Source organism: Lontra canadensis, unplaced genomic scaffold (assembly GCF_010015895.1).
Source record: "Lontra canadensis isolate GAN:19392208 unplaced genomic scaffold, GSC_riverotter_1.0 scaffold3, whole genome shotgun sequence".
Taxonomy (NCBI): Eukaryota; Metazoa; Chordata; class Mammalia; order Carnivora; family Mustelidae; genus Lontra; species Lontra canadensis.
The window spans coordinates 52,140,759-52,168,297 of NW_022630997.1; the positions used below are offsets into that span (position 1 = coordinate 52,140,759).

The window sequence follows — 27,539 nt, forward strand, 5'->3', positions numbered from 1 at the left end:
TATAGTTGTGTGTAAGAATATGGGTCATTCCTAATGACCCATACATTCCTCATGCAAGGGGATGGTCATTCCTAGCTGGGAAGCTTCGAGTATCATCTATTCCAGAGGGCCTCAAAGAGGCAATTACTTATTTGAGAGGACAGGCACTCTCCATATTTTCAGAAGTAAATCTTCAAACCAGCTGCTTAAAAAGAGCCTTGTGGATTATGTGACCATACAATTTATTATTCACTTTGGACAAGTGCAAGATTGGTGGGACACTGAGACAGCAAATCCAAACAGGGAATGTCTCAGGCAAATAAAAAAATATTTTCATCCAGTTCATGGAAGGAAAAGTGCCCAAGGTCTTCTATGAGGTGATGGTGGGAGAGTTGATTTGGTTGATTTTGTACTTAGGAGAAAAAACTGTCAGAAGTCAAAGAGGAGTCCTATTGCCTTTTCAAGGGTAAGTCAGGATAGGCCAGGACAATATATTCATAAGGATCTTACAAGGGCTTGAAATCTTCAGCACTCCAATTTTTCCTTTTAAAGATTCCATACTTTCCCATTATGATTAATAATAAGACTCTTTAAAGAATCTTTGCACGGGGGGCACCTGGGAGTCTTCAGCCTCTTGCTGAAGGTCATGATCCGGGAGACCCCAGATCAGAGTCCCCAGATTGAGCCCATGAAGAGCTCCCTGCTCAGAGGGAAGTCTGCTTCTATCTCTCCCTTTGATTCTCCCCCCACCCCCCAGCTTGGGCTCTCTCTCTCTCTAATATAAAATCTTAAAAAAAAGAAAAGAAAAAAAGAAAAGAAAAAAAAAGAAAGAAAGAAAGAAAAAAGAGCTTTGTGGTGGTCTTTAGGGACAGCAAAAATAATTGGGCTCTGGGAAAATAATACATCATTCGCTTGGATGCTGGTGGGGAAGGAGTAATGAAAAGTATTTTGCAAGGAAAGAATAAACTACTTTCAGGAAAGAAGTCTTTGCAAGAAGAACACACTATTTGGGCGTGTGTGGTGGGGGTATATGGAATTATAAAGAAACAACGGGGACAAAAGAAAAGACCTTGTGAAATGCCACAGCATCCCACTAGCCGGGTTAACAGGGCCGTGGTCTCTGAATGACCCTGTGCTGTGTGAGCGCTGGGAGCAGTGTCCCTTGGTTCTCTGGGAATGACACCATAGGCTCCCAGTGATACTGTGTGTCCCCGAGTCGTTCGTAAGAACGCAGGGATTGCAGCCAGCGCAAGTGCCCTGGAGGGAGAGCCTGCACCGGGATGCAGGGAAAATGCATTCAGCACCAAATACTTGCCTCGACCACCACCAGCAGCAGAAACCCTGCGCCGGGCAGGGTGAGCTCGGTGGCCAACGCTCTACCCACGGCCCTGCCCACTCGCGCCCCAGGCCCGCCCACACTCCATCACGGCTTTAAGTCCGCCGTCCGCGCCCCACTTCTCCGCGGGCTGTGCAAACTCGGTTCTCCGCCGGCTTCCCACTCTGGAGGCCAGGGCGCGGGGCGCTCCCACTGCGCGTGCGCCCTCCGGCGGGACGCCCCCCGCGCCCCTCCCCCTGCGGCCGGACTTGGTACAGCCGCGACGGCGGTTGGCGTCCTCCGCGGCTCAGGCGAGCGGCGGGATTTTCAAATCTTACCCGTGGAGGAGTGGCGGCGGCCCCGGCTGTGGCGCAGGAGATGGAGGGACAGACCGTGAGGGGTCCCGAGCTCCGCCTGGCGGGCCTTCCTGCCCAGCAGGTGAGTGACGAAGGGCCCGGCTTCAGGTCCTCAGGCCACCGTTGTGCTTCGGCGCTGAGAAAACCCCAGGCCGCGTCTCCTATCCAGCGGTGACCAGAAACAAAAGGAAGGACTAGGAGGCCGCACTTTTGAGGCTCCAAGGGAGCTTAGAAATCTCTGCATTCCCCACGGTCCCCGGTTTCTCATGGGACAGACAGACCCGAGTGGGGAAGCGATGCCAGAGTTCGGCCGTGCGTTTCTGGGCGCACCTGCCAGCTGCTTCCCGGCCCCGGGCAGGGTTTGGAACACCCGCCCAAGCGTAGGTGATGCTGGGGAAATGCAGGTTCCGGGATTTCCAAGAAGCCCACCCGAGGCCCGGGGAGGACAGTTTGCTTATCACTTGATTTGACGGCAGCACAAGTACTGGACGGCTGTCTACGCACGACAGAAACTAGAGGGGCAGGGTGGGGGAGCAAACTGCAACCTTGGAACTTCAGAAAATTGAAAGTGGGTCCTTTTTGAAATGGATAAGAAAGAAGTAAGATAGATTGCTATTTCGCATTGTAAAGTGCGGGTTAGAAACCTTTTTACTTCATAGAGAGCAGCATTTTTTCTTAGGGAAACCAGTTATTAAAATGTTGTTTTTCCCCTTAACCATAATTTTAGAGTCGTAAAAGAAAACTGATCTTTAAGCTGGAGCTTCATTTCTATTTTAAATTTCTATCTTATTTTCCTGAATTCTGAGATAGCCTAAACTATATGAAAATACCAGTTTTGTAGGTCAAAATTGGCAGACTATAAGGAATTTTATATTGTCTTTGCTTAGAACCCTGGCAAAGCCTTTCCTTAGAAAATTATTTTTTGTTAGAATCCTCAGTAGATACAACATCGTTAGTAAATCTTCAATAATACTGAGAAAAATAAAGCAAGACATTAAGAATCATTATGCAGAAAAGTCCAACTCCTTTATTAGTAATGCTGTTTTATGCCAGCATTTTCAAAAATTTCAAACATTTTAATGTAAAATACTTCTTTTCTGTCCTCTCCTTTATGTACTTTGGCTGTCCCGATTATTAACAAAATCTTGATTTCTAGTGAATTGGCAATCTGTGGAAGTTCTTGTGTGCATTACATAGGTGTTTGTATAGTGGTTCGAGTATATTTATTTAGCTGTGTGAAGCAGTAATATTTAGGAATTATACGAAAGAAGAGGATAAGGTCATGAAGTTTAGCTACGTGGAATGAAAATAAATAATTATACACAAGGGCTGAATTATTTTCATGTGAGAAGATACAGTATGTAATGATTTCTTAGGCAGCAAGAAAAGCAAATAATAGAGTTGTGGAATTCCTTCTGTTAGGATCTTGAATAAAAATTGCAAAATAGTAATAGGTTTCAACCTAATATTGAGGGTCAGTAAGAGAATTTTATACTTGACTAACTGAATTTTTATTTGCTGTTTTTCCTTTGATATTAATGAACCTGCCATCTATTAGGGATAGGGCCAGAAATTCTTGGGTGGTCAAATACTAGTGAAACACCTCTGTTCAAACCTTGGAGTCATCTGTGAGTACACACAGTATTGGCTTTGGAGTCAGTTTAAGGTCAAATCCAACTCTGCTTGTTATACAACCTTGAATAAGTTATCTGTCTTTTCTAAGTCCTTAGTTTTCACAGTTGTAAAATGGGTAAGATGCTTATCTTAGAAAGTTATTGGGAGTTGAGAACCTCTTTAAAATACTTAGGATAGGGGCACCTGGGTGGCTCAGTGGGTTAAAGCCTCTGCTTTCGGCTCAGGTCATGATCCCAGGGTCCTGGGATAGAGCCCCACGTCGGGCTCTCTGCTCAGCAGGGAGCCTGTCTCCCTTCCTCTCTCTCTGCCTGCCTCTCTGCCTACCTGTGATCTCTGTCTGTCAAATAAATAAGTAAAATCTTTAAAACAAAAATAAAATAAAATACTTAGGATAGTACCTAACACTCAGAATATACTTGAGAGAAAACAGTTTTCTTACAATCTCTTGTCCCATTCATCTGAGATGTTGGGGCAGCCACCTAGCTTTTCTTACAAATATTTAAACTTTAGAAATCGTAATAAAAATGAGATTAAGATGTAATGCTATTGATGCCAGCAGGCTGGATCAGAGGACCCAGAATGGGGTCCCATAGGACTAGCTAAGAAGGTCCTTAGCTTCTTGCAGGATGGAAATCTTATCTGAGCCCATAGGAGGTGAAAGAGTTTATTGAAGATAGAGAGCAGATAAGGATGAATGCTCAGGAAACTTAGAAAAGGAGCATGAGTCTTGTCTTAGTTTGGGGTCTGGGGATTTTTATTGAGGATAATGGTGTGGTGTATGTGTCCTCTCAGATAACCAGGAACTGGTTAGAACAAAGACAAGGACCCAAGTGTTATTGCTTGGAGCCCAGGTGGAGGAGCTGAGGGGGGTCTTGGTGTCAAGATGTCTAGTGCTGGTGGTCTGGAATACACATATGGTAGATTCCTCCAGTCATTCTCATCTGATTCTTTCTTGGATGTTATCTGTTCTAGAGAAATCTTGAACTCCTTGACCCTTACAAGGAGGACATACACTATTTGCATTACAAGGCATGTGTAAAGTGGGGTGTGGGTCAAGTCCGGCAAGAATAGAAGCAGGAAAAAAAGCAAAAGACAGATTTTTATGGAGTTCTTCAGTTTCCCTATCTCATTATGTCATTTCACCAAAGTAAATGTATATAGAAACATGAATTTAAGAATTCTTTCTCTAATGCCATTTCCCAGAGTGACCACTATTAACAATTTCCAGATTTTTTCTGTACATAAACAATTCTTGAAATAACATGCAATATCTTTTAGAAGAAGGATGTATGCTATAAATACTCATTTGCAGTCTTTTTCATCCTGGCCTTTTAGTGAACATCGTTTAACTATATCCATTAGGTAGGTAATAGTTTCTATCTGGATTACTACAGTAGTCTTATCAGCAGCCCAACTTCATATATATATATATTTTTTAAGTCCATACTTAATTTCAACACTAAAGCCATTTTCTTTGGACTTCCTTTGTCCCCTTCTAGCTCTTCAAAACTAGTATCTTTCTGTTTTCTACATAATCTAGATTTGCACTTTTAAGTCCTTTTCCTGTTTCATTTTTAGCCTTGGTCTGTCCATTTATTTTTATCAGCCTGACTTTAGATACATGATCAGGACAGTGCCATAAGCTTCATTTGACTTGATTACAAGGAAACTCTCGTTTAGAAAATTGAAGAAGAAATGGCAAAAGGAAGGCTTTCCCCCCATTCTTGGCTCTTTCTGGAGACTTGCTTTCTGACATTTCTAAGAAGGACGGGTATATGCTTTTGTCTTGGGTCCTACTCAGTCTTGACTCTACTATTATAGTTGAGGCAGCAGCAATAGGGATTTTATCTCCGTCCTGTTATACTTTAGGGCTCAGTCTGTGCCCTCATTACAAGATCATTGTTCTCACTGTGGATAACACATCAGCTATTACCCCGGGAGCACTTTGCACCCCTTACTAACTAAAATTAAGTTCTTTGACTCCATAAAGACTTTCTTGGCTAGAGTAATATCACTTAACCAGAGAGGTTTTCTCTGTTTGTGAAGTATAGATGTATACTAAAGTTGCGGAGACCACAAAACTAGCTAACACCATAGCTTTTTTTTTTTTTTTTTTTTTTTAACACCAGTACATTCTAAAGTGTACATACACTTAATTCATCTCACTTATGTCAGCCCTCCCGGATCCACATTTGCTCACTGTAGAATAGGTGAGGTAAACTAGTTTACTATGAATGTTAATTTGGCTGGGTTAGGGATCAGCGAACTTTTTCTGCAAAAGAACAGGTAGGTAAATATTTTCAGCTTTGTGAACCACATGGTCTTAGTTGAGACTACTCAACTCTGCCATGGTACTTGAAAGTAGCTTTAGATAACACAAATGGGTGTGACTGTGCCCCAGTACAAGTTTATTTACAAAAAGACTAGCATTGACTGGGCAATAGTTTGCTGATCCCTGCTCTAAAGGATAGATTTCTAATGTTAATATATTAGATACATCTCATTTCCTTAATGAATATTTAACCTTACAAATAAGGTGATTTAAAAAAGAAGTCCTAACTTTGCATTTCATTTCTGCACTATTTCCCAAGCCTCTATAATTTTATAGTCTTTATCAATAAGTGATGAAGAGAAGACAATCTTCATTTATAAGATGGAGACCCTAGAATCCCAAACTGATTCTTTAACGTGTTTGTGGCCACCTACTGGTTCCTTAAGGTTGTTGCAACTTTACGGATTGCTATGAAATTTCAAGTACTACATCAGTGGATCTCTACCCTGGCTGTACATTGAATCACCAGAGGAACTTAAAATAAAAAACAGAAAAACAGCAGCAACAAAAACTCGGGCTCCACCTCCAGAGAGTCTAATTGTTTTTTGGTGGGTGAGTCTTAACTTAGGAACTTTTATAAGGCCCTTCCCCTATCAGAGGTGATTGTAATATGCAGCCAGCTTTAAGAACCGTTTTGCTGGTTCAGCTGGCTGCCTCACACTATTAAAAAGCAAAATTGAATTTAATGGTAGCAGATGGTATTTGTTTGTATTTCAGTTGTAGGGTAAAGCTATTCATCCTGGCTTCATGTTGTTCCCTACATGAACTCTCCAATACTAACCAGACTGCCAGAGCTTATTTCTATAGACATATGGGTCACATAGATAATTCTTATAATTAATTATTAATTACATTAAAGAAGAATTTACTTTGAGACTGACAAATTCATAAAAAGATGAAACAGAATTGTTGAAATTCAGCCATGTGTAAAGAAGGAAAACCAGCAAACGACTACATTTATAAAATATACCAGTTTTGAGTTCTACTACTGGAGAAGGTTTTTATGTGGTAATTACATGATGTAATTACAGAAAGTAATTAAACAGCTCTGTTCTTCTATATGCGAATAGTGCATTTGACTGATTTGGATAGACAAGTTAAATCATCTGCTACAGCTTCTCTTTTAGGGTAATTTTCATAGACTTGTTCTCCTAACTTTTAGTTTTCTTTTGAAAAGATTGTCTTTTGAATATCTGGAACTTCCATTATTATATTCCATTTACATTTTTGATACAGATTTTGATCCAATTAAAAGGTAAATTATAACATTTATTTTTTACCACAGAAGCCAGGACTTCTACTTTTAGAAATAGACATACTGGAGCATTATTATGTTGGTAGTATAGTTAAAGAGTATCCAATGGTTTATAATTTTTTTTTAAAGCCACTGTGAATTAAATCAAAATAGTATGTTGGAGTTTATAGAATTTTAATGTTACATGTATAAATTGTGTATAGAACCAGGCCATTACAAGATAATTGTATGGAATAAAAGACTTTCAGAACTAAAGTGATATAGTAGTTTCATGATGACTCTTAAAACTAAAGTAAACAGGGCGCCTGGGTGGCTGAGTAGATTAAGTCCTCTGCCTTCAGCTCAGGTCATAATCCCAGAGTACTGGGTTCAAGTCCCACACTGGTGCTCCCGGCTCAGTAGGGAACCTGCTTCTCCCTCTCCTCCCTGCTCCTGCTTTCTCTGTCACTATCTCTGTCTCTCTCTCTCAAATAAATAAAATCTTAAAAAAAAAAAAAACTAAAGTAAACATATCCAAAAATCTATTCTAAATCTCTGTTCCATCCAATAGCTAAAAGCTTCTGACATTTTCTGGGCACAGTGCTTTCACTCTTGCTTCTGAGATTTTATTTACATTGCTTACCATAGCCACTAAAACTTATCCCTTTTACAGCATCTTCTCCTTTAGAAAATCTTACCTTGGTTAATTCAGTGTCATCAATCATATCTTGCCATTCCACAATACAACATATATAATATGTGCATATGCTATATTGTTTACATTAGTTAATGTATTATTGTATTAGTTTCCTGAGATTATTCTTTAACAAATTACCAAACTGGGTGACTTTAGACAGTAGAAATTTATTCTCTCATTGTTCTGGGGTCCAGAAGTATGAAATCAAGGTACCCACCTGCAGGCCCATATTCCTGCTAAGGGCTGTGGGAATAATTTTTCTCTTGCCCTTTCCAGCTTCCTTTTGTTGCCTGGTGGTCCTTTGCTTGTGGACTCATTACTCCCATCTCTGCTTTAGTCTTTGCATGTAATCTCTCTGTGTATGTCTCTTTCTTCATGTGGCTTTCCTATAAGGACACCAGTCATTGGGTTTGGGCTCATACTATTACAGTATGACTTCATCTTAACTAACTACGTCCGTAAAACTCTATATCCGAATAAGGTCACATTCTGCAGTTCTAGGAGGACAGGAGTATTTGGGAGACATTATTTAAACTTGTGAAATTATGCTAAGAATATGTAATGTTTCTCACCCCCATTTCTGTTCTGTTTCTCTACTAGATTGTAAAAACTTCCTAGTAAAATAAATTAAGGTTTTGCAAAGAGCATTATCAAATAGCTATATAATTTGTGCTATTATACATTAAAAGTTTGTCACTTTCCCAATATGTTACAACATTAAAATGATGTCTAGTATGTTTTCCATCTATTGGGGTAAAAAGAAATGTTATAATTCTGAATTTTTGCTATTTTTCAAGAATACTTTTCTCTCTTTTTTTTAAAGGATTGCAGCATTCAAGAAAAAATAGATTTAGAAATTCGAATGAGAGAAGGAATATGGAAACTCCTTTCTCTGAGCACTCAGAAAGACCAGATCTTGCATGCAGTTAAGAATCTCATGGTATGCAATGCTCGAATAATGGCTTACACATCGGAGCTACAGAAATTAGAAGAACAGATTGCAAATCAGACTGGAAGATGGTTAGTAGCATAGTTTTCTTATGGCTTTTAATGTACTCAAGTATTTGAATAAGAACACAATATAGTTTAATTTTAATGTCAAATATCAAATCATCAAAGCTTTTAAAAAATAAATACACCAAAGTAGTCTCTAATATTAGAAATATTTTGGCAGTAGAAATCAGAATAAAATTAATATTATAGTAGCAGTTTTCGCTTGGCAGTTTTATTGTGTCCCAGATTATGAAGTGAAATGGTTAAGAAGCAAGAGCTGAGAGAATATTTTAAAAAGGAGGAAGACTGGAGCCCCTGGGAGGCTTAGTTGGTTAAGCCTCTGACTCTTATTTCAGTTCCGATCAGGATCTCAAGGTTGTGAGAATGAGCATTGCCTTAGGCTCCACACTCAGTGGGAGTCTGCTTGAGAGTCTCTCCTTCTCTTTCTGCCTCCTGCATCTTTATCTCTCTCTCAAATGAGAAATAACTAAATCTTTTTTTAGAAAAAGGACCAAGACTGATAGCTGAGTATATAGAAATGTGAATTTAAAAAAAAGTTGCTTAAAAATGCAAATAAAGAGGTGTTAGCTGAGATAATGGAAGCTTAGGTGTAGAAATTGAAATACACACTCCTTTCATATGGTGAATATAAGTCCTCAAGAGGCAAGCAATTTACTCAAGGACATGTCACTGGCCAGTGACAGAAACTAATGAGAGGTTGCTTAGGATTTGCTAAGTATCTTCTGGTCCTTGTTCTCTTGTTTACTCTGTGTTTCCATTTTGGATCAGGTCTAGGATTTGTGTATGAAATTTACATTCTATCCCATTTACAATGCCAACTCTTCTTGAATCTAAGAATGGACTTAAATTTGGTTTCTTTTCTAATGTAAATGGTCTTACATCACCCATTGCTGATCACTCTTAAAGCTCTAGCACTAGTGAAGAATTTCTTTTTATACCTTAATGGCCATTGTGCTGTTCACAGATACTTCCACTAAATGCTTGAAAAATAAGATAAAAAACACAGGTTACAGAAAGAGATTTTTGTAAAAATAAAATGTGATGAGATGGTGATACAATAAACACTTGCGTACAAAGTCACAATATTTATTTACTGTACTGCTTTTGGACCTCTTTGTGCCTCAGTTCCTTCATTACAGTTGGCAAGATAATACTTATATTTTAAAAATTAAGGTTATATTAAAAACCCAATCTGATACTTTTTACATAATTATTATTTCAACAAATGTGAAATAATTTTCATTATTTTTTATCCCTGACATTATAAGATGAAATTATTCTTACGTCGTAATTTAAGAAAACATTTTTTCAGATGGACATACCTTGGTTTAAGTCAGTGCCTCTCAAACTGGATCCCATATATCACTGAGAGTACATAAATATGTCTCAGGATATATACAAAGCCATAGGATAAATATGGCATATCTTCTTTATATACATGAGTTCTTAAGATAAAACATGAGAAATTAGGAACTGTGGTATAATTTGCATTATTCTGTTCACAGAGCTGTATGTTCTCCGCCCATCCTTTTTAAGGACATTTTGTCAGGAGAGGGCCGTTTCAGTGGAAGGGTTTAAGAAGCACTGGTTTAAGTACAGGGTGGGACTAAACACTTGCTATTATATCATCTCTCACATTGCAGGAAATACTCTTCTGGGAATCAGTGTCCTCCACATTTACGTTCTGTACATATTTTTAGTGAATTGTGAATTGACCGTTTTCTTAATTTGGTAGTATGACTTTTCTAAAGTTACTGATTTATAAAAATGTTAAATAAACTTAATCCTTATTGAAATGATAGAAGAAAGATAGGAAAAAATATTTGACTCAATTGGAAATGTGTATAATTTTCAGTTTCTTTAGGGATTATCTTCATTAGATGAAAATAGCTTTGCTGCTATACATACATATTTATATTCATAATTCCTATAAAAAATTGTCTCCCTTAATTATAAAATTATTTCTTTAAAGAAATCTGAATATTCTCTATGAATTCTTTTGTTTACAGTTCTACTTTGTTTTGTACAGATATAACCTGATGTCACTATCAAATATAACTGGAAATTTCTTTTTTTTTTTTTCTAAATATTTTATTTATTTATTTGACAGAGAGAGAGAGATCACAAGTATACAGAGAGGCAGGCAGAGAGAGAGGAAGGGAAGCAGGCTCCCCGCTGAGCAGAGAGCCTGATGTGGGGCTCAATCCCAGGACCCTGAGATCATGACCTGAGCCGAAGGCAGAGGCTTAACCCACTGAGCCACCCAGGTGCCCCTATAACTGGAAATTTCATAAAAATGATCTAGATAGTAAGGAGAGTCTTAGGATGGTTTTTCAGTTTTGGGAATTAAGTTATGTAAATTATGCCATTTGATTGGTTGGTCAAATATTTACTGACTAGTACTTGTACAACATTATTAAGTACTGTGTTGGTGTATACAAATTCAAAGGACAGAATTTGTCAAAATATGAGAACATTTGTATGTTCAGCAGTCAAATATTTAACCTTTAGAGACTCAGTGTTCTTTTCCTTAGCTTGGTTTTGATAGTCGTTAAGGTAGAAAAATGCTTTGTTTTTTACATGGCTACCAGAGTTAAAATGGCATATTAATGAGTCTACCGCCTACCTCTAGTCTAGTTTAGTCTACCTTCTCTAAAATTTTATTATAAAATATCAAAAAATTAATGCAGCTAGGCTTTGTCAAAGAAGAATTAAGTCAGTATGAAATGGCAAACTTGAGGAAGATCTGATGAAAGAATAAAATCTGAATCTTCTAGGGTGCCTGGGTGGCTCAGAGGGTTAAAGCCTCTGCCTTCAGCTCAGGTCATGATCCCAGGGTCGTGGGATCGATACCCACATCAGGTTCTCTCCTTGGCGGGGATCCTGCTTCCTCCTCTCTCTCTCTGCCTACTTGTGATCTCTGTCTGTCAAATAAATAAATAAAATCTTAAAAAAAAAATCTGAATCTTCTAGATTTTGGAGGATGGATAGAGTTTGGTTGGGTGAGTGAGAGGAAAGCAGCATTCCAAGAAAGAAAAATAGCAAAATAAAAGCTCAGGGTGAAAGAGACCATGATTTATTTAAGAGTAGTGACAAGATGTGTTTGGTTGAGGCTCAAGACGAAGCCAAAGTTGAAAAGCAAGGGGGAAGCAAGATTCAGGAATGTGTAGAAGGCTAGCTGGCAAGTTAATGGTTGTTAACCGACAGATTTCCAAGTGCCACATATTTTGTTAAGGTGTGCACAAATATCACGTTATATGCTGGGAGAACTATAAACCTCTATTAAAGAGTAGTCAAATGGGACTTTGCAATATTAGGTAACTGTTTCAAAGGACTCACAGTGACTACGTGGCTAGGACATGAACCCAGATGACCCAAAAATCTGAGGACTCCTCACCCCTGTAGGAAGTTAATGGGTGTTAACTGACAGCCTTTTAGGTGCCAGATAATTGTGCTAAGGTGTCCCGCAAACTGAGAGGTACAAACCTCTTCTTAAACTTCCCAGCATTCTTTTTGTCACCTTCATGCCTGTTCTTAAGTTCTGACTTTCACTGGCCTCTATGCTTGCCATGTTTGTCGAGTATTATTCCTTACTTTGTTCAGATTTTTAATCAACTTTTTAATATGAAATTTCAAATGTAAAAAAGTAGTAAGAACAGTATGATAAAAATTGTAAAGTAGTATATTCTCTACCTAGATGGATCAGTTAGTAATTCACTATATAGGTTCATCTATTCTCTATCCTGTTTTTATATTATATGTACAAGCATAGACATGTACACATATACATTTTTCTTTTTTTGTATTGATCCATTTAAAAATAATTTGCAGTCAACATGGCATGTACATCTCAATGGTTCTAAAAGCAAATATTCTGCTACATAGCCAAAATGTAATTATCATATGTAAAAAAATTAACAATAATTCCATAGTGGTCATCTAATATTCAGTCTGAATTCACTTTCAGCTAGTTGTAAAAAGAAAATCCTTTACAGTGTTTTTTCCCAGACCAGAATTCAGTCAAGGGTGATGTAGTACTAGAGTCCTGGTTCCCTTTAATAGTGAATGGTATTTTGAAATTAAAATCTGGGCACTGGGTGTTCCCATTGTTACTTGGAATCATTGCTATTAGACCTTTTTAGTAGACATAGCTATAGGAGAGATTTTTTTTAAAAGTTAGGTGTTTACATTGATATTTGTAGGTTTTTGTTTTCTTGAATTATTTTGTATTTATCTTTTTCTCATTCTAAAAAACTTAATTCCTAATAACAGTAATCTACTTCCTTATTTGTTTAATAATATGATTATATAAAGTAGTTTCATAATTTTAGTATCAATATGGTTACTGACAGAAAACCCAGCTAGGCAAGTTCAGCATTTCTTTGCAGTTCTTTCCCAACATATGGAAATTATGAAATTTTCTAACATACAAAAATGTTGAAAGAATTATACAGTGAAAACTCATATATCCACCACCTAGATTCTACAATTAATATTTTAACTACATTTGTCTTATTCTAAATTCATTCTTCTCTTCATCCATCAATCCATCTTATTTTTTGTGATGCAATTCAAAGAAAGTTCTTTGTGTGTGTGTGTGTGTGTCTATGTACATGCAAGCATGTATACATTCCTATGGATAAACGGGAGACCATGATTAAAAATTACTTATTTTTTTTCTTTCTGAACAGTTATGTTATCAGTTTCATAAAGAGTCATCTATGTTTCATTTTGAATTTGCCTTTTTCTTTATACTTCTTGGATACATCCTGTTTCTTTTTCTCCAGCTCTCAATTAGTAGTACCTACCTGTGTCCCCCACTCTTCAAAGCAAGCATTGTTAACTGATTTTTTTCCCACCATAGGTTTTGCCTGTTCTAGAACTTAATATAAATGGACTTGTCTAGTATGTACTCTGTTTCTTCCTTCAGCATAATACTTTTAAGATTCATTATGTGACTAGTGATTTGCTCCTTTTTATTGATAAGTAGTATTCCCCTGTATGAATGTATCATGGTGCCACTCCCTTGTAGTGTTGAGTTTTCTCTAATTTCTTCTCTCCTTTGGTTGCCTGCTAGTCCTTTTAGGTAGTTGTTTTTTAAGTAGTTTTCCCAGATTTTATATTGTTTTCTGTGGGAAAGAGAAGAGGGAGAGGTAGGGTTTTTCTAATATGAAATACTTGGACATTACCAAAAGAGGAATTCATTTTATATCTTGATCAAACCGATTTTTATTTTTTCTATTTTAAGGAATATTTTGTAATTTCTTTCTGACTTAATATAGTCAATTTTCATAACTTTTGTGGGCTTTTAAAGTTATATTTCTTTTTACCATGATACAAAGTTTAATACATATATTCAAAGATCTATGTTATTGATTGTTTTTAAAGTATTCTATAGGGGTTCCTGGGTGGCTCAGTTGGTTAAGCATCTGCCTTGGGTTCCAGTCATGATCCCAGTGTCCTGGGAGATGATCTAGCCCCACATGGGGCTCCCTGCTCTCAGGAAGTCCGTTTCTCTCTCTCTCCCTCTACCTCTTCCCCAGCTGTGCACTCTCTATCCCTCACTCTCTCTCTCTCAAATAAATAAATAAGATCTTAAAAACAATAGTTTTCTATGGCCTTGCTTATTCAAGAACACTTGAACTGTCTTGGACTGAAAGGTTGAGATATTTGTTATTAAGATTTTTCTGTCTTGGGACACCTGGGTGGCTTAGTCGGTTAAAGCCTCTGTCTTTGGCTTTGGTCCTGATCCCAGGGTCCTGGGATGGAGACCCGCATCTGGCTCTCTGCTCAGCGGGGAGCCTGCTTCCCTTCCTCTCTGCCTGCCTGTCTGCCTACTTGTGATCTCTGTCTGTCAAATAAATAAATAAAAATCTTAAGAAAAAAAAAGATTTTCTGTCTTACCTCTCGTATATCTGATACTTTCTGTTTTATGAAACATTTGATATCTTTGCACTTATTTCATACTTGTTGTCAGTTGTGATCTTTAGTATTATAAATGTCCTTTTATTGCTGTTGTTTGATAGTGGCTTTTTTAGACTTGAATTCTGGAGTTGCCTGTTAACAAGATCATAACCCCAGGCATTCTTAGTGTTTGCATTTGTTTTGTTTATCTTTGCGCATCTCTTTTATTTTAACCTTTATGAATCACTTTGTAGGAGGTGTGTTTCCTGTGTTCAGCCCAGAGTTAGGTTTTACATTATGAGCTTATCTGAAAATCCTTTGGTGGGGGGGAGTGCTAAGCCTATTTCTGTTTATATTACTGATGTAATTGATTTTAGCTTTGTCATATTCTTTTATGTTATGTTAACTTATGTGTTATATTGTGCTTTGTCTTTTAGTGTTTGGTCTATCTTCCCTGCTCTTTTTAATTTTTTTTTTTTTAATTTAAGATGAGTTTTATTGGTTATGGTAGTTATTGGAACTTTATATTAAAAAAAAAAACCTAGGTACTGGTAACTTCATAATGACTTTAGCTCTTTTTTTCCCTGACTTAGGCTTTTACTATTTTGTTTTTCTACTTTAAATGAAATCATTTCCTTTCATTTATCATCTGTGGGGAGATCAGTGAACTTATTTTTCCATTTTTTCCTTCTCTATCTTTCTATTTTGTTTTGGTTTAGTATTATTACTATTTTCTAAGCTGTGTTCTTCTTTGGTTGAGTAGTTAATATTTACATGCTAATCTTGTAATTGTGTCTCACCTTTGTTTTAGTCTTTGATCTACTATTAAATATGTATAATGTTCACTAACTCTCCTTTTGTTGTAGTTTCTAAAATCATCTCCTGTTTGGTGAAAGGTTATGATCTAGTAGATTTCTCAATGTGAGTATAGCTTTCTTCACATTCTTTTATGTTTAAAATGCTTTCCTTTAGTGTTTGAACTTTAAAAGCACAGGTTGGCTGTATACAAAATCCTTGGCCAATGTTTTCTTCCCTGGAGTTTCTTAAAAACCTCGTTCCCCTGTTGTCTTATCAAAAAATTCTAATGTCTAATTTTCTTTCCTTTGTAAATGACTTGGTCCTTTTTGTCTAGAGGCTGAAAGTGATAATTTTATTGGGGTAGGTTTAAAGGATGACCATTTTGGCTCACTTAGGACTCTTTCAATATGTAGATTCAGTCCATTTATTTTCAGACAGTTTTCCTGGAGTTAAAGCCTCTAGAATAAGGCATTAAGTGTCTCATTAACTTTGTTTTTAATTATCTAAGGATGCCAATTACACATAAGTTGGCTCTTCTTTGCCTGTCTTCTATGTCTATCACTTTCTCTTTGATGTTTTTAAAGTCTTTATCTCATTTTTTTGTCTTTTGGCTCTTTCATTCTCACCCACTGTGTCTCTTAACGTATTTTCAATTTTATGTCTTCATCCTTGAGCACTTTGTATTTTACTCATCATTTCAGAAATGATTTTGTTTTACTTTTTACAGTTTCTTTCTTCTTACCTCTCTCTCTTTTTTTTTTCATATTTACCTATTGTTTGTCCCTTACTAGTCTGAGATCTAAAGATTTCAGATTCCTCACTTCTTTCTTATTTGTAATAGCTTATTTAACTGCTCTTAATTCATTTTGGAATATCGTGCTTTTGTTACTTTATATTTTTTGGAGAGTGGTTGATGGCATATTTTTGTCAGCTGTAGCATTTTGACTCCTCCTACTTTTGTTTTATAGTAGCTTTCTATGGATGTTTAGGTCCCTTTTCTTCGGTTCCTTGTTAAGTATGCAGGATCTAGAGTTCTCCTGGACCAACTGATAATGTGTGGGTAGAGGAGCTTACTTGTTTTTTGTTTGTTTGTTTGTCTAACAGTATTTTCAATTATTGGAACTCCAAAGAGCAGTTTCTTTAATAAATGATGCCTTTGAGATGTTAGTTAGTTGGTTTCCTGATTTTTTAAAAAATATTATTTTGTTTTTTAAGGCTTTTAACTTCAATTGCTTTCTTCTTCTTCTTCTTCTTCTTCTTCTTCTTCTTCTGCTGCTGCTGCTGCTGCTGCTGCTTTTTTCTTCATGGGCATACCTTGAAAGGATACCTCTTTCATTGTGTGTCTTTCTTTCCATAAGTCTAATAACTTCTGAACAAGAATTCTTTAGCAGTCCCTTTCAGCTCTCTATAGGAACCAGGGCTATGGTATCATTCAGGTCTTATATCCATTGTCTTTTCTTCTAGGAGAGATCACAGGTTGGTTTTGTGTTTTGCAGTGGGTACTCCAGGAGTTGACTTTGATGGTTTCAGTTGTCAATTTCTCCACTTATATGTAAATAGAATGTTGTTGTAGTCTCTGTTTTCTAGTTATGCTGTGAAGTATGGGCTATAGGTGATTTTATTTGCTTTCCTGTTGATCTAAAAGCTTTTGTAAGATACCTGAAGAAATTCAGATTTAGCTACCATTATCTTACAGGAGCTGGGGAGTCATACTCTGATTACTTTAACAAATGTTTTAATGCCTCTTCCACCTAAGCTTCAAGTTAAATATTGAGGCCAAGAATATAAATACAAACTAATCCTTGTTTGTGTGACATTTCTAAGAATGACATAGAATATATTTAAAATATTACTTCATTCAGTACCTATGAGGTAAGTAGATATTTCTCCTATTTTACAGATGATGATGTTGAGGCTAAGAGATTAACAGCAACTCTTTAGCATAAGTAGTTATTGATGGTAGGAATCAGACCTAAGATTTAGACTGAACCTACTAAATACTCCCTCCTTCTTTCAATGGCTACATATATTTCACTTCATTCAGTATTCACTAAAATTTTGTTGAGTATCTTACAATGTACTCAGCTGTATACCAGGTACTGGTGATTCAGCAGTGAACAAAATAGATGAAGAAATCCCTATGCTTATAGAGCGTACATTCAAGTAATAATATTCTCTCCTTTCCCAACCTGCCAATGTATTTCTTGTCTTAACTTCTGAAATACTTTATTTGGTTTTATAAAAATGCTATTAGTCAAAGTAATTTGTAGTGCCTAATTATGTATATCATTCAACATAATTGCGCTTTTAATAACACCACACTAACCAGTTTCTTATAATCCAGTTGCCTAATATATTGCTTAAATACTAATAAACTGAAAAAAGAAAAAGTATAGATAGCAAATGAGAATTGTGTACTCCTGGCATTAGAACATGGTATATCAAAAACAGAGCTGATTTTATTTTTTAAACTTTATAGTATTTTATGTCTGTTGAGTCTGTTATGTCAAGGTTTAAAATAGAAACCTCATCTTCCCAATTTAAGATACTTATGAAGTTATTAATTTTATACCACATAACTTAAGATGTTTAAAATTCCACATTAAGCTCTTCTGAATGTCTGAGTTTTCACTCATTTGCATAAGAGGTGAAGGATTTTATAACATGCTTCCAAATAATAGGATCCCAGTTAGAATTCTCTTAGTACTTCATTAAGAAAATATAAAATACTTTCATAATTGTTCAATTTCTCATTAAACTTTGTTAATTTTGGCAAATAAATTCTATTTTAAATTCCCGTATTGAATAATATAAAATAGGATAATCTATACTTAGTCAATTTTAAATACAGATTTTTGAGCAACAAAGTGGTTGATTGGCACCCTCTGTTGGTCATTTTGTTTACCTACAGGCAGAAATTAAATAATAAGATAAAATTAAAAGTTCGTCTTTAATATTTTTGTCTCTATCTCTTAAATTAGCAGTTACAAGTCTCACCATAATAATGCTCTAAACTGGATTTATAAGAGGAAGGTACACTACTATTTTGCTGTGTCTCTGTTTGGATAATTTTGTGGTTATTTGCTTTTTCCTCAGGCTGGCTCTCTAATTGTAGCATTTAGAATTGGCATTAACATTGCAGATTTTCAAACAAGTATTTATTTAACTGTAGCAAACTATTAGCTACAGTAGCACATTATTAAACAGAGAATGTTTAACAATTTTATTGTCAATTTGGATTAATTAGAAAAACATCACATTTTAGCACCCTAAATAACAGTTTGAAGAGTTATTTGAATTGAAGATAATTCAGGCTTCAGCAAAATGAGGCTGAATTAGTTCAATGTGTCTCTCATTTTTTTAAAAAGACTTAATTATTCTGTAAGCTCATATGATAAAATGGGTTTATATTATAGTTTGATAATATTTATCTATAATAGCTTTGTTGGCTGGCCCTGGAAATGCCTATGCAAGTAAATTATAATTATAGGGAAGAAAGCTGTACTCTGCCATGTGGTTGAATCCTTAAGGGGGAATTTTTTTTTTTTTTTTTTTTTTTTTTTTTGGTAGTACATTTTCAACAAATTTGCTTTGGTGGTTCTTATATTTCAGAATTTCACTCACCTGCCAAAGCCTCACAGTTAATCCAATTTAGTAATATCTAATGGATCTCAACTTTAGCATAATCTATCACTTTTTCCATAAAACTCAAGTTACTCACCATATTAGACCTTTCTTATATTTCTTCACTGAAATAAGCATTTTAAGAATTTATATTATTCATTGCTCATATAGAAGATGTTTTTAGAAATATTACTTACAAATGCCAGCCAACTGTATATATATATTGTATTTCTTATACCAATTTGAGGAAATTGAGATTTGTGTTTGATTTCTAGTGTGCCTGATAGCAGGCTATTCAACTGAACTTTTCCTCTGTGATCAACTAAGTAATAAGCAAGCTACTGTTCTCCAACTTGACAAACTAAACTTGAGTATAAAATATTGAACTAGACTCTTAGAATTTATGATTTAATGAAACATTATTTTTAAATAATCAATGAGTACTTTTATTTTTCACTTAGTGAATTTCCTATATTAACTTAAATACTAATGTAACCACGAAGAAATTAGATAGGATCCTGAAATTTATGGCTTAAAGTCTACTACATTACTTTAGTTATAGCTCATATGTAGTTCTATAAATACTATATACATGTCTTATGTAAATTTATCAACTTAAGTACATCAGTATATTATTTTAGCTCATATGGAATAGATTTTGCCTAAAATGCTTATGTGCTTAATCGAGTAAGAGAGTAAGAGAAGTAGACTGATATATTGTCTTTAAGTTTTGATGTAAGAAAAAGAATATCTGTGTAGTCTTTTTAACTTGCCTACTGAAACGCAATGAGATGGTGTCATACTCTTCTGAAAATTAGTTGCATTTCAGAATCCCACCCAACCTTTCTCCAAAAGCTCTCTTAGAATCAAACAGTATTCAGATGAAAAGTTTTTATCTTATCACATTATTTGAAGCACCTAATTTAATTAGCCAGTAGTTAATTAACTAACCAAATTAAGTGGAGACCCCCCCCCAAAAATGCAAAGCAGAATACTCTGAGAAATATTGCTCCAGAAATGTAATGCTAATTTTTACATGTGGGATATTAGGAAATAAGATATTAGAAAAATATTCAAGGGTCAGAGTGATTTGATTTACCAGGAGATAAGTATTTTGAATTTTTTAAAATGGTAATAGTATATTCTAAAGTCAGATCTTGTTGGAGTCTCTTATATACCAGGAATTTTACTTGAGAGTTTTTTCCTCTTGTCATGACAGTGTTTTACTCCATATTTTTTTTCTTTCTGTGAGCCACTCCCATCTTTTCGTTCCTGAGTTAATTTATTGTTTTAATATTTGTTTTTCTGAGTTTCAAAGAATGATATATATTACTGCATATAAATATATAGCACAGAGTAATTGTTTTGGTATTTTTAGGTTTTTATAAAGATAAAATACTCCTGAGCAGCAAGTTTATGCTTGGGAAGCTCTCTAGCTTTTTCAGACAACTATAATCTGGTAAGATAGAAATGTGATTTATGAAATGGTGAGCCTAGGTATTATCCATCCTGGTACCTGAACAAATACTGCACATCTTACTTATAAATTAAGTGTTCACAGAAGGCTTTCATTGTAGGGTAAGCCAGTATATAATCATCATGGAATGTAAAGATTATATGAAAAATGAAAGAGAGTGCTTCTATATATTTCTCTTAAAAGCAGCTAGCTGTTGCCTAAACATCGTGAAATTTGAGTGAAGTAGTCATATTAACTGGAAATCATTATGCATGGATATGTGTGTGTTTTTAATATTTAAGCATTTGTGAAAGATTGTTAAGACATTGCTTATTAGAAAAGATCTTTTTTTCATTAGGTTTTTTCCTTTTAACAGTGATGTGAATTTTGAAAGTAAAGAACGAACCGCTTGTAAAGGAAAGATTGCCATATCAGGTATGCTGTAGATGGATTGTTTTTATATTGCTGAATAAATTCTATTACATACCTTCTTAGCATTGGTGGGGTTTTGATTCCCTGAGTGCATTTCTTTCCTTCATTTTATTTTGCATAACCTCTATCTATATTTGTTCTAAAACACTGTTTTCATTATTATGCTGTACATTTATGTAAGATTTTACAGTTTGAGAAAGCTGTTTGATGTGTATTTTATATATTCTCTTCAGTGCAGTTTTGTGAAATAGATAGGATAGTTCTCTTTTTCTAGACACAGAGGTTAAACAACTTCCTGTAAGTGGTTGAGCTGAGCTACAAACTCACATCTTTGACTCTCCATTCCTTTTCTGGTCAGAAGTTTCAATAACATTTCTAATGTTTGTCCAGGCTAGAAATTCCTTGAGGGTTGGAACTATGGTTTGTTGTTTGTTTGTTTGTTTTTGTTCATTATTGTACACCCTGAAGGTAATACAGTGCTTACACAGTAATTACTCATTGGACATTGATTGGATGGATGACTGCTTCTTGTTTTTCATAGGGTGAAAACGAAACTTTCCCCCACAAGTTTTCCATTCTGACCCAACTATTTTTCTAACCATATCTTCCACTCTTGACATAAACTGTCTGCTTAGCCAGACATTTCTCTCCCTGTTCTGTCAATACATTTCCTGCTTCTGACACCCAATTAGCTCTTGAAATAACTATGTTATCTTCAGGATCTGTTTGCTCATCTATAAAGCCTTCCCTGTTATCATTCCAGCTGGAAATGTTTTCTTTCTTTGAATTCCTAATGCAGATAGGAGACCCTTTACCACTAGATGGCACTTATGCTGTGTTGTCTCAGTTTCTCCAAAGTGTTAAGGAAACTAGACAGCGGTTAAAGATGGCACAGATTGAAGTGAACACAGGCTGACTCATGTATACTAGTTAGATAATGTACCTTTTACAAATATTATTCTCATCAGTACATTTTGGGAACAACAGACCTCCATAAGCCCTTAAGTCATAACTAACTTGTTTCACTGGCCAAAAGCCTTGTCCTCGTAGCTCCAGGGAACATGCTGCTACATTTCAGGCTCTCTTGCTCAAGGAACTGTTTTTAGGAGTGTCTTTACGGATAAACAAAATTCTCATGCAGGAAAGGTAGATCTGAATTTTACAGGATGTAATTGTCCTAAATCGTAGGAATTGCCTTCAGTAAAAAATTCTTCGGTAAAGTAACTGAACTATATAAAATCTGTTGCTTGTTTTATAGTTATTTATATTCATGTTTTCATCTTTCCAATTATAAGACTGCAATAAAACACGTTTTATTCCTCCTTGTATGCTTTTAATGCTTAACACAGTACTTTTACATAGCAGTTGTGCACTATGTTCAATACATTTTAATGTGAATAAATAAAATATTTGAGATCTTTAAGGGAGATTTTCTAAAAATACTTAAACATAATCCTCCATTTCATCTTCTGATTTAGTGCCACTAAGTACACAAGTGAGATGTTAAATTACTGTTGAAGACTAAAATGACATGATAGGGTTAACATCTAATGCCATAATAGTTTATTCGCTACAGCAATTCATATTAACATTTACTGCGCATTTAGAAGAGTACTTAAGTAAAAGCATTTAAAGTGAAAGAAAAAGGTGATTTTCCTGACCACAAGTACTCAAGTATAGAAATTTTTGCGTGTGTTCCTTCTTTCCAAAAGATAATTTTAAATTAAGGAACTAGAAGCCTCAGAAAATGGAATACATATGTAATTTCTCTTCATCTTTACTTTGGCTTAATTATATCTTGTTTGTGTATTACAAACACACAGACAAATAAAAACAAAATTAAAAACTAATTCACCTTTATAAATCCATTTTCTTTTGACATTGGGATGACTTTTGTTTTGATTAAAATGAGTATTTGCAACAAAGTTTCTGAATGTTCTGAGATTACATTGATTACTGGGTGATACCTGGGTTTGGAACCATTTCCAGCTTCACCATTCATGGCCAGGTCCTTATAAAAATAAAAAGATAATTATGAATTAAAAATCATAGTTGGTAAGGTACATTTCCTTTGTCATCTGAACAGTACCTGACTACCCGGGAAATAGATAAGAAATGTGTGCCTTCTCTTGAGGATTTGATGTAGCTAGGCATGGGAAAAGGCAAGGTTTTCCCATAGGCTATTGGTATATAGCAGAGGAAGTCATGGTTCATGTTCCTCCCAAGATAGTGTAAATAGTCAGTACCACCCTAATAGGACAAGAACAGCTGTGAACAAGAACAGTTGTGAAATGAAATGAGTCAGCAACTGTGGTCAAGCAAAAAGCAGGCTTTTTGACAGGGTATCAGCCAAATCATAATTATGAAACAATAAAGGCAATCCCATTAAAATTAAGGGGAAAGTAAAAATGTCTATTGTTATCTATGTAATTTTGATACAATTTAAGAAATTGTAACTAAAATAGCAAGACTGAAAGATAAAACTGCTGAAATAGAAATAGAGAAACTGAATACTGTTTTAAAACAATAGATTGCAAACCTAGAATATCTAAGGAAATTTACTGAAACACTATTTGAACTAAAAAAGAATTCAGTAGGGGCGCCTGGGTGGTGTTAAGCCTCTGCCTTCGGCTCAGGTCATGATCTCAGGGTCCTGGGATCGAGGCCCCCATCGGCCTCCCTGTTCAGCAGAGAGCCTGCTTCCCCTTTTCTCTCTGCCTGCCTCTGTGCCTACTTGTGATCTCTCCCTGTCAAATAAATAAATAAAATCTTAAAAAAAAAAAAAAGAATTCAGTAAAAGTGGCTAGATTCAAGGTAAATATACAAAAAGTGGTAAGCTGTCAAAACCAACAATATCTAGTGAGAAAATATGGCAAAAAGATCTCTTTTACAATAAAAACAACAAAAAACAAAAATATTAAATAGCCAAGAATAACCTTAGTAAAGATGTAAGGGTAACTGTGTTGTGCTACTGTATATATTGACAGAATATAATAAAGTTACCAGTTCTCAAGTGAATTTGGATAATAGAATTCTAATAAAACATTTTAGAGGAATTTGGACAATATACTTCTAAAATTCACATAAAGAAATTAGCAACTGAGAATAAGATGTTTTGGAAGGATATATTTCTAGCAAATGGTAAAGTATACTGTAAAGATTAAGTATAATAGTATGGTACTGCTATTAGGATAGACAGTAACTGTTAAGTGATTCAATTAGATCTGTAAAGCATATAGCCAAAGGACAGATACTTACTCAGGATGACATATATGATAAAGATCCACTGAATCATTAAATGAATGAGGAAAGGAAGGCCTATTATATACACAAAAGGGGCTGGAACAATTATTCTTATAAGAAGAATGTTTATATTTTTATTTCACATACCCTAAAACTCACATAGATGAAATAATTATGTATTTTTATTTATACTTTATATTTTATTTTAGGTCATGGGTACAAACATTCACTGAACTGGCTGATAAATGTATTAACATTTTTCTTATTAATGAAGAAAATACAAATCTAAACAAGTCTTGTCAATTGCTATTAAATTAGTAAATATTTTAAAAATTGTGGTTAGACGAGATATATATAAAGTGTTTAGCTGAGCACATGTAGAGAGCCCAATAAGTAATATTTTTTAATCAAAACTGCTAAGGCAGAAGTGTCAAGGGCATTCATACATACATGTCTGGTTGGATGTGTAAGGATGAAAGAGTATTATAAAGATTTTCTAGAAAGGAAATTAGAAATAGGCATTAAGAACCTTAAAAAGGATTCTAAACTAATGAAAGTATAGACAAAGGATCAAAGGACTTAAAGTGAAGAACAACATATATGTAGCCAAAGCAGCTTATGTTCATAAAGATTTGTAATTATTAGAAAATGGCATAATTAATAGGTATGAAAATATTCATATCAACATCCTAAGTGTAATAGGGAACTGTCTTAAACAGAGAAATTCACCACAAAGGTTTGAGATATTTACACTGTGAGTAATTGAAACTAATTTCACTTTATCATTGAGCTTTCTACTGTGCTGTGTTATGTTTTAATTCATACATCTTAATCTAGTTGATAGAACTTTGATTCTCTGTAAATATATAGATACCACTAGAATGTCAGAGGAAAATTGTTAACCTAGTATTAAAAGTAAAGGAAAGAATGGAGGAAACTAGGAAAGTAAAATTTTGACTATGTCAAAGGTCTAGATTAACATCTGGAATAAGGATCATTAACACATTTACTTTAAGGTTTGAAGAATGTGTGAATGAGAGAAGATACATTTTCATCACTTTTAGAACACATGCCCTTTTCTTGGTCTTGAAGAAGGAATGCATTATTCTTTTTAGTTTTATTTCTTTTTTTTTTTTTTTAAAGATTTTATTTATTTATTTGACAGAGATTACAAGTAGGCAGAGAGGCAGGCAGAGAGAGGAGGAAGCAAGCTCCCTGCCGAGCAGAGAGCCCAATGTGGGGCTCGATCCCAGGACCCTGGGATCATGACCTGCGCCGAAGGCAGAGGCTTTAACCCACTGAGCCACCCAGGCGCCCCCAGTTTTATTTCTTAAAGGAAATGCTGTAGTTTGTAACATGAATAAACAAAGATCTGCAAATTCTTTTGTAGACAAGTTAAATCCTCTTAATGGAAAGGTTTGGATTTGTTTGTCACTAACAATGGTCTTAGACAAATCACTTAATTTTCTTCATCTTTAAAGTTTGCGTAATGGAAGTACTGACATCATTTCTACCTACTATTTTATGATTTTAAAATGTATTTACATTTGTTGCAACTGGTTATCTAAAATAGAAATTCAACTATTTCATCTATTTCAGAAACATAAATCACAAAATGAAAATGTTATGGCATAAGCTTATTACAGACCTTACTTAATAATTTCTTGAGTAATAGTTGGCAGGGTTTTTTAGTAAATTATTTAAATAACTGTAACATATTTTATATTCCTAGTCTAAGCTATTTTTGAGAAAATATTGCCTATGTTAGAATATTTAAATAATAAATTTTATATTGGCTTTAATGGTTGGAATCCATTATGGAATTCAGAAGTTCATTTCACTCTAAGAAATGAAATTTATCAAGATTATTACTTATCATTTCTTTTTCTCCTCCTTCATAGATATACGAATACCACTAATGTGGAAAGACTCTGATCACTTCAGCAATAAGGAACGTATGTATGATTTTAATTTATATTTGAAATATTTTCTTTAGGGTATAGTAAATTTGTGATTATTGGGAGAAAAAGCTGCTCCCACACTGAAATAAATTGATGTCATTAGGCAGAATAAGCAGTATCTTGCTGAACCGTGCTTTTTCCTATTTTTAGTACAAATATGTCATAATTGCTTGATACTAATTAAGATAATGCCTATCTAGTGTACTTTTAGTTGTTGATTGGAACCTATGCAAGGACTGTAACAGGTTATGGGGAAGGGAAGTGTACAACAAAAGAAAATGTGCAAGGAGTAAACGTAAAGGCAGTATTTCTTTTTGACCAGAATCTTGGCGATCTTTTCTGCCTTGTTTTGTTACTTCAGATTATTTAACAGGGTGTAAGAGCGAAGGGTTTTTAGCTTGATCTGATTTTTTTCCCCTTCAGCATTTTATAGCTTTATATAGATTTCACAAATCCATGTATTGCTTAGGTCATAGAAATTAACCTCAAATGATTTCTAGCTGTTACAGGCAAAGCGGAAAAGATATGATAATCCTTTATCTTTCTTGTCTATTGTGATAGCTTTGTTCCTCATAGTTTAAAAACTGAATCATATTGAGCATAATTAGTTTTATATGAAGAATCCAAAATCAGGTTAGTATATTTGTTATTCAATTAGGAAATATAATTTACTTTACAAAGGAGTACATGTGGGGATTAAGCGTATCTTTCTGATTACTATAGAGAATAAGTTTTTCTGAAGAGCTACATTTTCTCAATAATGAGGTTTTAGACCTTTAATCACCCAATACTTTTTAAAAAGTCACCAAATTAAAAGGCTCAGCAATTGCGTTTTTTGTTTGCATGTCTACTTTTTATTGTTTTTGTGGTTTCCTCTCTTGCTGTCAATTTGGTGGGAAATGTTTTGCTGATGTTAGCATGCCTGCCCCTAACGTCTTATAATAGAAAACTTCTTCTTGAATAGACTTGGAAACCAAAATGACAGAGATAATAGTATATATACAATAATAAGTTGGCAATTAATGAAAACCTAAAGAGTTTCTAGGAATAAATTTATGAACATGGTGCTTGCTGTAGGCTGCTGAGAGGTCTGTATTTTCAGCTTTATTTTTCAATACTCCTTAATTGCTTTGTTCTGGCTGGGAAAGGTGTTAACATATACTGCCAGAGCAGGCCCTATAAAAAGTTAACGTTTACGGTGTAACATACATGAAAATGAGAATCTATTAACAAATATTTGTGCTAACTTGTCATTTCCAAGTAGATTTTAAAATGGTATAGGCATGATTCATCTCATGGAGCACTCTTTTTTCCCTAGGATCACAGCAGTATGCCATTTTCTGTTTGTTCAAAATGGGAGCTGAAGTTTTTGATACTGACATGGTGATTGTGGATAAAACTATCACAGATCTATGTTTTGAAAATGTAACTATATTGTAAGTATGTTTAAGTCTTCAGGGAATGAGAACAGTTTAAATTCTACCTTTAAAGGAATGCAAAATTATTAGGTGTTTGGATTATTTTTGAAGCATTTAGATCTTTAAATGTTTAAATTGATT

General features: G+C 34.9%; 1 protein-coding gene across 2 annotated transcripts in view; it reads left to right on the top strand.

Moving 5' to 3' along the window:
- Positions 1-1,460: 1,460 nt before the first annotated feature.
- RTKN2 (rhotekin 2) overlaps positions 1,461-27,539 on the top strand; it is a 71,770-nt gene continuing 45,691 nt past the window's right edge. Inside the window, exons 1-5 of one of the 2 annotated variants that reach the window (XM_032842289.1) lie at positions 1,461-1,732; positions 8,372-8,568; positions 20,721-20,779; positions 25,921-25,974; positions 27,299-27,416. In XM_032842289.1, the coding sequence (XP_032698180.1) occupies positions 1,673-1,732; positions 8,372-8,568; positions 20,721-20,779; positions 25,921-25,974; positions 27,299-27,416 (488 nt within the window). In that variant the 5' untranslated portion in view covers positions 1,461-1,672. Of the gene's footprint in view, positions 1,733-6,040; positions 6,170-8,371; positions 8,569-20,720; positions 20,780-25,920; positions 25,975-27,298; positions 27,417-27,539 lie in introns of those variants that run through there. The other variant, XM_032842297.1, reaches the window with a different exon arrangement.